Source organism: Cucumis sativus, chromosome 1, assembly GCF_000004075.3.
Source record: "Cucumis sativus cultivar 9930 chromosome 1, Cucumber_9930_V3, whole genome shotgun sequence".
NCBI classification, from domain to species: Eukaryota; Viridiplantae; Streptophyta; class Magnoliopsida; order Cucurbitales; family Cucurbitaceae; genus Cucumis; species Cucumis sativus.
In genome coordinates, this window is record NC_026655.2 from 3,921,854 (window position 1) to 3,932,366 (window position 10,513).

Sequence of the window (10,513 nt, forward strand, 5' to 3'; positions counted from 1 at the left end):
ATTATTAAACTATCACAATTTATCACATTTTTACCGTATTTATAAATATTTTTAATAGAAACAATTCTTCATATTTGATACGAAACTGATATTTTAAATATTCATCAACATTTATTATATTTTAGAGATTCAGAAAAATAAATAAAAGAAATTATAAAAAAAAGTATACTAAAAAGGCTAAAGCATGGGACCAAATGATATTTTAATAACATAATAAGAAATGATATTTTAATAACATAATAATTTTTTAAAGTGGGATTTAATCGATGTTCTTTCCCTCCAACTGCCCTCCCAAATTTCTCTATATATACTATTAACCTACACATTTATTCTTCACCAACTTAATTCTTCATCACTCTTTCTCATCTTCTTCAATTAACAACCAGTAATCATGTCTTTGGAACAAGAATTTCTCTTCCTAATTCCTTCGACAATGGCCAATAATCTCAATCTCTTCCTTTGTTTCCTTCTCTTTGTTTGTTTCTTCACTCTCTGCCTTAGCCCTGGTGGTCTAGCTTGGGCTCTAATTTCAAAGCCAAAAAACCAACCCATCATTCCTGGCCCTAGTGGCACTCCATTTCTTGGCCAAGTTTCAACCTTCACCAATTCCTTAACCCATAGACTCCTTGCTAATCTTGCTCATACCTTAAAGGCCAAGTCTTTAATGTCATTCTCAATTGGGTTCACTCGTTTTGTGATTTCAAGCAACCCCATCACAGCCAAAGAGCTTTTGAATAGCTCAGCTTTTGCTGATCGTCCAATTAAAGAATCAGCTTATGAGCTTTTGTTTCATAGAGCAATGGGGTTTGCTCCATATGGTGAATACTGGAGGAATCTAAGGAGAATTTCATCTACTTTTTTGTTTAGTCCTAAAAGGATTTGTGGCTTTGGGGTTTTGAGGGAGAGAATCGGGGTTAAAATGATGAAGGAAATTGAGGGTTTGATGGTGAAAAATGGGAAAGTTGAAGTTAGGAAACTTTTGCATTTTGGGTCCTTGAGTAATGTTATGGAGAGTGTGTTTGGTAAAAGTGTGGAGTTTGGTGATTGGGAGATTGAGGAATTAGTGAGTGAAGGGTATGATTTGCTTGGGAGTTTTAATTGGAGTGATCATTTTCCTGTCTTGGGTTGGTTGGATTTACAAGGTGTGAGAAAAAGGTGTAGAGTTTTGGTGGGTAAAGTTAATGTTTTTGTTGGGAAAATTATTGAAGAACATAGAATGAAGAGAAGGGTTATTGTTGGTGATGAAGAAAATAATAACAATAACAACAACCCTAATGATAATGAAGATGGAGATTTTGTTGATGTGTTGCTTGATTTGGAAAAGGAAAACAAACTCACTGACTCTGATATGATTGCTGTGTTATGGGTATGCATTATATAACTTCTTGTTTCGTCACTATTTTGATCTTTTTTTTTAGAAACACTTTAATGTTAACCGGTTTGAAATGACTTTTATAAGTCTCTCTTTACAAGAATTATGACATAGGTATATTTTTAGTAGTTTGATGTGCATGAAAAAAAGATTCATACACTTTTCTTTAAATATTTTACCTTTTTCTTATGTGTAATGACGAGAATAAGATGTATAAAGATAGACGCACATCTACTGACGTATAATGCAACATGAAATGCATGATTGATTTTTACTTGTTCATTTTCGATAAATTACCACTAGATCCAAAACTTGGATTCTCTCACTTATAAAGCACAAAATCCAACAAATAGTTACATGTTGGAATTTTCTTTACTTTGATATTATTCAATGTTTATAACGAATTTTCTCTTTGATAAACGACATGTAGGAAATGATCTTCAGAGGAACAGACACAGTAGCAATTCTCCTAGAATGGATTTTAGCACGAATGGTTCTTCATCCTGACATCCAAGCTAAACTTCGATCCGAAATCGACCAAGTTGTGATGAAAACCGGTCGAAACATCTCGAATTTGGACCTCCCAAATCTCCCTTATCTCCATGCAGTCGTCAAAGAAACTCTTAGAATGCACCCTCCTGGCCCACTCCTCTCTTGGGCACGCCTTGCCATCCATGACACCCATGTTGCAGGCCATTTCGTTCCCGCCGGCACCACAGCGATGGTCAACATGTGGGCCATAACCCATGACGACCAAATTTGGCCTGATCCAACAATATATAACCCAAACCGATTCATTAAAGATGATGTGGCTATAATGGGATCAGACCTACGACTCGCACCATTTGGATCTGGTAGAAGGGTTTGTCCTGGTAAAGCAATGGGGCTAGCCACTGTTGAACTGTGGCTTGCTCAGTTGGTTCATAAGTTCGAATGGGTTCAAGCTTCTAGCTCGAAAAACAAAGTGAATTTATCCGAGTGTTTGAAGCTATCTTTGGAAATGAAACACCCTTTGATTTGTAGGGCTATCCCCAGGAATGATGTGGGGTTTGAGTCTCACCCATGATCATAAAAGATTAAATAAAAACATATCTAGGGGAGCTTATTATGTTATTATCATATGTACGTTGAAAATTAAATGTGTTTGTTGTTTTTGTTTTCTTTCTCTTAATCAAGGAGAAACAGTACTTTGAATGTAAGAATATTAAAGTTTGATGTTATATTTTGTGTGGAACATATAATAGCCGGTTTGATCGATATTTAACGTTGGCATATCCTTAAATGTAAAATTCCGTTATTAAGTGTGAACTATAAAGTTTTTATGAAATGTGTTTTGTGTAACATTTGTTTATTTCTAATTCTTACTTTTAATCTTCATCAAATCTGCTAACTTGCTCAATAGGTTATTGCATACGTCATACACACATATATATATATATCTTTAAACCACATAAATTAAAAATCTCCATTTTTAAATATCTATTCCAACTTTAAACATTCAACCTTTTTTATTTTAATACTCAAACTTATACTAACATATACACATAGTCTATAAATAGCTTAAACAGTTAAACTGATATAAACCCTAAATCTTCGTTAGATTTAATTAATATAATACTATAGCAAAATTGTTTAATATGTCACATTAATTGGGTACAAAATTAATTAATTAGCTATTAATCCAAATAATAATTGTTCCCTTTTCCAAAAATCTCGTCTCTTTTTCTTAGCAAATGACTCGTACGTGTAACTTTAATCCCTTTGAATAGGCTTTTTTAGAAGGTTAAAATAAAAATTAATCACATAATGAACTTTGGTTTAAAGCTGAACTAATTATATTCTAAAAATAATAATATGATTTGCGGGTAATAATATTGACGTCAAGATATATATATATATATAGTTATCTTTAATTAATTGTTGAGAGACATATGAAATCATTTGAGGAATGAGAACCCCCACCCAAAAAATCAATAAAATAAAAACAATATTATCATATATATGTTTCCCTTTTTCTGTGATCCAAATCACTTCCTTCAATTTATAGTACAATCAAGGTCTATTATATGTAATATAATAACATATAATTTAACCATAAACTTTGCTGGTGAAAAGCTCCTATGCTTTTTCCCAAATTATTAAAGAATTATTCTGGGAATTTCTTTGAAATATATATATCCAATAATAATTCAAAAGCATTTCTATGTTTTTTTTTTCCTTCTTTATTCTAATTAATGACTGCAAGCTGCATTGCACTACAAAAAATAATGGGTTATTTTTAATTAGATGATTCTTTGTTTTATTTTATTTTATTTTTCTTCTTCTTCTTCTCTTTATAGGACACATGCATGCAACATTTAGAGGTCAGTCATTTCAGAGAATCCTTCTCAGCCAAGCCATGGAGGTGATACATATATATATCCATTTATTAAGAAGAAGAAAAAAGCATTATTTCAAAATATATGAACACTTTTTAGAAATTCTTTTGATTTGTGATCTAAAAACAAATATTCCATTATTGTGTTATATATTGATATTTACGATTGCTTGGAGTTGGGATTCTTCAAGTTGTGAAGTATGAAAATTTTAGTGTTAGATCTCAAATAAAAAGCATAAAGTTCATGGTTTTAATTAGTCGAAATCCATGAATTTCTTGAACCAAAATAAAAAATTTTAGAATTATTCTTTCGTTCTCAAGAATATTATATTTTTCGATTTTTTTTATAACTAATAGTGATTTTAATTCTTAATAAAGAAAAACATATAAATTTTTACTTTTCTTCCCCAATTTTTATTTGAATATTAAAATCCATCCCTAAAATGATATTAAAAAATATTTTGCTAACCCTTACAAGCTTAAATTTATTTAAAAATCAACCAATAATTACCAAATATTTTCAATGATTTAATAAAATAATAATAATAAAAAAGAAGGCATGCAAGACTTTGATGTGAAAAAGAGAGGTTAAATAAATATTTTTGGATATGGAAAATTTTTGAATCTTGAGATATATATATACCAAACTAATATGGGTATATATGAATATTATATATGTTTTATGTTTCCAATGGCAAAAAAATCTACTTTTTCAAGTGTTATTCACTTAATTAGTTGAAGAGAATATAAATGTAGGGTAGTTTTAATTAATTCTTTAATATATATTGTGTGTAATTAAAGCTACTTATAAAAATATTTGTGTACATAAAAAAAAAACCTCTTTGACAGACAAATATAGGATTTTAGCCAAACACACCATAAAAGCAAAAATAAAATAATTAAAAAGCCAAACACCACCTTTAAAGAAACCTATTTATTGCCTTATGTTTAATGGTATATAAATGTTGAATATATATTATATGCAAAGCATTTTATTCCCATGTGTAATTTGCACTAGACTACAAAATTATATTAATTTAGTTCGTTTTGCTTGTTAAAATTGGTAGTATAATATAATAACTCGTTAGTTTTACGGAGAATCGGTGTTTTGATGTATAGTATTAGGGTTGATATATTCGAACTTTTGTAATGCCATTTTTTATTCAATTGATATTCATTTATTTTTATGTATGAAATTCTTTATCTTTTAAGTCAATCGGTGATTTAATTAGCAATTTTGTTTCCTTTGTAAAATTTTTGATAACATATCACTCAAATAAGAGATTTAAGTATTTTTAAAGAAAACCAACGAGAATATTTGTATAATCGTGAATATATTGAATTTTTAGATGAAGTATAATCGTGAGATTTTCATATATATAATATTAAAACCTAGATCATGTTTTTTAAAATCAATTGTATTTGAATATATTATTATTGAGACATTCAAACAAATATTCTCAATTATAAACATAGGTTAATCGAGTAGTTAAGATATATAGAACGTTATTAACAAAAAAAAAAAAAAAGAAGAAGTTTTAATTCTTTCACTCGGATTATATATTAATGTGATCAAATTAAAATAGTACAACAGTGATAGTACAATATGCACATCGTGATATGCTTGGAGAATGATGAACTTAAATGTATTATAGTCTAATTAAAGTTATCAATAACTTAATTATTGACTAATGAGTCAAGCAACCAAATGGGTCTTGCTTATTTAAACTTTGCAAGCAAAAATATGTACTATATATTATATATGTGTGTGTTTAATTCATTGATATATGTTTGTATGATTTGGATTGGAACATTCTGATTTAGCTTTGGCTTTTCAGTACTATTTTTTTCAAAAAAGAAACTTTGAACCCAAGCATTAAGGATAGAATAATATATAAGAGGATTTAGCCCCACAAACCAAGTTTACATTTCTTTAATTTATTTTTTCATTTAATCACTTTTCATATGATTTCTTTCAAGTATACAATCAATTGGAAAGCATTATAAACCCTATAACTTAGCTATGGCCTGGAAGCCACACAGCTACAAAAGGAAAATCATCATATGAGCCAATGATCCATCTCATCCACCACTCTTAATTACACACAAACCCCCATTTTGGATTAAATTAATGTTCAAATCTGCCTCTTATTTATTTATTTTACTTTTTGCCAAAGAAAAAAAAAACTCTAAACATTTACATGAAAAAAAAAGGCATTCTTCATTTGATATTGCATGCGCAATATAAAGTAAGGTATGTGGCTTAGTCACGGTGTTTAAGTTGCTTAATCATAATTTTGTGTGGCCACTAATACAATTCCTCTCTCCAAATCGCAATGTGGAGCGGTCGACGTCTTTTTTTATTTATAAAAGAGCTTTGAAATCACTATTAATCATACTAAAGGTGTGGTTGGTCACTAAATTAAATAAAAAATATATGCATTAATTGATTGGTCTACGCGTAAATTTAGGGTTAAGTTCGGAAATATCATTTATGTGTAGGAAAAGTGTTAACCTTTAATCAACCCTACAACAAATGACTGATTCGAACATAAATATGAATATATGTAGATCAATGCATATACTTTCTAATGTGATAACATATATATGTTATATGTATGTTTTGAACTTTGAACTTTTCATTTGTCTTATAATATGATATTTTTTTATGTATTGACTTTTTAAGTCGATTTTTATATTATTAATCTACGATCAACTAGATACGTTGTTGTCCATTTGAATACAACTTAGATAGTTAGTAAACTTATGTATAAGTTTAAATCTTCACATTCACGTATTTTTTGACAAAATAAAATGAAAAAAAACTATTTAATGGTAACCTATACAATCTAATCCTATAGTATAAGGTTAATAATGTGGAATATGAACGAAAAAGCTTCTTTTAAAAATGGATAGAAATGATGATTTAAAAGAAATATAATATTTATTCGATAAATATTTAACTAAATTATATTATATATAAAGTGAGAATAATCGAGATTAGTGGGATTCTAAATCAAGTTGGGCAATGCACTTCTAATGATCTGTATCGCTATCCTCAAAATTAAAATAAAACAAAACAGAGATTTTCCAATCTTTCGTATCTTTCCACGTTTTTAAAGCGAGAATTTCTTTAACCCTAGTTTGTGAACTATGGACATCATATACAAAAAAGTTAGTAACACTCCCTCAATTCATATTCTCATAAATCAAATCCAAATCTTTATACTATATTAAAATTAACAAACATATATACATATATATTTAGGCGGCTTCAAAAAGAATTGATTTCATTCTTTGAATGAACTTTGTAACTTTTTGGAAAAAAGTTGAGGTCCCAAACACATGAACATGATTAACCTTATAAAGGGTTTCTTTCTTTCCTTTCTTTTTTTTTTAGGGATTTGGATTTGTGTTATGAGTTCCACTTAAAATTTTATTTATACACATATAGTACATTTACCTAATTTTTATAAGTGTCATCATCTTCTCACCATTATTCATAACAATCATGGCAATAGTGATAATCACTTTGAGGATGATTGAGATGTGTGAAAGACCACACCAATTCTCTTATTCATAATGTGTACAAACCACTCTTCCTTTTAATATACTTATCTAAATCTTAAAAACATTATATGCCTTTCTTTAATTTTCTCATCATCCTTTCAACCAACGTATCCATTCTAAATTAGTCGACGATATCAATAATTCTTACAATTTTATGAGAGATTGAATCATGTCTATCTTTTGAGTTATGTTCAAGTTGATAGTAAATTTTATGAGAGATTGAATCATGTCTATCTTTTGAGTTATGTTCAAGTTGATAGCAATACAATATTTTAATAATGAAATCACTTATGTAGTTACGAGTTCATGAATTTTATTTACAAATACTTTATAATATATATAGTAAAAAAAATATGAAAAAAAAGTATAAGTAGTGGGTTTGAAGCCAAAATTATAATTAACTAGACTAGCCTAGTTGTATTAATACTATATTATGTATTTATATATATAAAACATAAAGTTGAGAGGAGCTCGAATCTGCAAACCTATATAGTAAACCGTTGGTGATTGCATGATGTATGATTAAGTTATATATAAAAACCTAATAATCTATTATAAATGCGTCCAAAATCAATATTACCTTTTCTCTTTGTTCTACATTGATCTTTTATAAGTTAATATCACGGTTAGCTTTTCACAAACATCTCAAGATTTTCGTTGAAATAAAAATTGTTTAGAAAGAAAATTTAGATCACCATCTATATAGGTTTCAACTATGATTACATACGTCTCTAATTTTAAAGATTTTCTACACTAACGGTAGTTATAAAACGTCGAAAATAAAACTTTTGCAACTTTTGAAATTACAAGAATGGCTTTTATAATAATTGGTATGTTCCTACGAAGCTTAATCAGGTGTTTCTTAGGCAACAGAGTTTGTAATTGAAAAAGATTGATTAAAAACTAAATGGGAGGTGAGGGTGAAGGGTGAGGGGCCAAGGGATATATAAACCTTTACTGTGCTATCAATAATGGAGACAAGTTTATTTTAACACATAAATGGTACTCAATAATTATATAACCACAAAGACCAATGATTAGCTTCCAACCACATCGATTTTATTATATTTCCAATTTGGCTTTTTTTGTTCACTTTTTCTTAGGTTAAAACTACCATTTTTAGTCTCTATATACATGAATATGTTTTGAAAATTTATAGTGAAATTGCTAATAAACTTAGATAGTCTTTCAAAATTGATTAAGTTTAAAGTATAAGTATTTAATTTAGTCCTTATTAAAGATGTGTGTGTGGTAGAACAAAAGTTGTCTCCATTTTTGAGCCTTTAGTGATTCTATGTTTGAATTTTGTCCTAAAGTATGAAATGTATATATCGTTAAAGCTTTGTTTATATATTTGTTTGAAAGTGATGTTTGTTTAAAGTTTTTCTTTGGTGGATGAATTGTCACATTTTTGTTGGGGTATGATCATTTAAACTTTTGAATTGCATTATTAAAACATTATTATTTCTAAAGTTTACACTAAACCATATCCTTTTTATAGTTTAATGTGTGAGTATTTAGGTTGAGTGGATTATTTTTTTTTGTTAAATGCATGATAAGTAGAAATAATATAAAGGATAATTAACAATCATACAAGCAAATACATAAATTATGAATTAATATTGACCTAATCTAAGGTTTAAATACGTTTAGCTCATATCAAGTGGGGTATGTTTATAATTTGTAAACAAATTAATGTGTTATATGAAGGCCGGGGATAACGATGATCTATTGATTGATAGTACCATGCAACTTATATTGATTATTCTATATATTTAGACGATTCTCTTATCTTTTTAACGAACCAAGAGAGTAAACCGTTGTCTCGTTCCAACACAAAATATGAACATCATGTATTTTGGTAATGAGTTATTTTCAAGTTAATATGACTTGTTGGCTTCTTGCTAATAATATTAGTGTTTACGAGTAGTTTGTTACTATACTTCACCAAAACAACCACAATTCTATCTATTTTTGTGAATATACCAATCATTTTGAAAGTGACCGATACTATGTTAGTTGTGTCATCTCCTAAACAATACTCTCCTCCTACGATCCACTGATAGCTTCGCAAAAGCGATGTCACACGAGACACCAATTCACTCGAGCACTTATCAATCTCTATTTTACCACCTTGAGCTTGAAACGGTATATATTAGTTTTTTATTTGTATATTTGTATATCCTACGCACATTTTTATTGTAAATCAGACGTACACATTTACAACATTTATGAAAAACGTCACTTTCTTAAATTCGGATCAATGTTTGGTACAAAAATAATTGTATTTTATGATAAGTAATGGAATTATGGGCCCCATGATTCATTTAGTTTCTATTAGGGTAAGTGAAAGTAAATCCATAGGCATAGGAAAGAAATGATTTGGTTTAAAGTGAAGATGGATGGTAGGAAGAGCATTAAATTTGTTGGACCATTCCAATATGTATAGTGCCCCATAGCTTATTTTGGACTCGTGACAAATATGACGTCTATTTTATTATTATTACTATTATATTGTTCTCATTCAATCTACACATTTTTTGTTATTATGTATATACATATACACTTTTTTAAAGGAAAACTTGCTTTAATAGTTAAAATAGTATATTTCTAGGAAATTATAGTTTATGATTTTATTTATTTTTATTACATGTGTGTTGTGAATTTATTCAATGGTTTGGCAATAAGTACATCATTGGGCCTTCATGAGCAAGATTAAATAGTTGGGCCTTATTCACATGTCAAAGCCCAACTGAATGCCCATCACAATAGGGAGGATTTATTATCTTTTCAAGAATTTAGGAAATAAATCTAAATATGGTTTAAGTGATTTAGATAGTTGGGGTTGTTTTGAAATAAAACTACACCCGAGAAAGGAAGCAAAATGACAAAAACACGTGTTAGTGGAATGCATCTATGAAAAAGATATAAAAAAAAAACTTTAAAGATATATTTGACAAAGAGATGGTGTGACGTGACATTTTTTGTAGAAGAAAAGTTTAGACGTCCGTAACTCTCACTATTTCTTCTATAAAACCATCTCAATTCTACAATTTTATTTCAAAACAAACCTAATTATCCAAATCACCCATGAGATTCTTTAGAAATATATACATATCTCATACTTAGAAGAAAAAAAAAAGAAAGAAGTAAAGATGAAAAACCGAACCGAACCGACCGGTTCATGTTTTCAA

At 28.7% G+C, this 10,513-nt stretch overlaps 1 protein-coding gene across 1 annotated transcript; it reads left to right on the plus strand.

Annotated features, from left to right (window-relative positions):
• Window positions 1-337: 337 nt before the first annotated feature.
• Window positions 338-2,713, plus strand: LOC101203458 (cytochrome P450 78A5). Its single transcript, XM_004137555.3, has 2 exons — window positions 338-1,366; window positions 1,803-2,713. The coding sequence occupies exons 1-2, from the start codon at window positions 392-394 to the stop codon at window positions 2,436-2,438; spliced, it is 1,611 nt and encodes a 536-aa protein (XP_004137603.1). The 5' UTR covers window positions 338-391; the 3' UTR covers window positions 2,439-2,713.
• The last annotated feature ends 7,800 nt before the right edge of the window (window positions 2,714-10,513 follow it).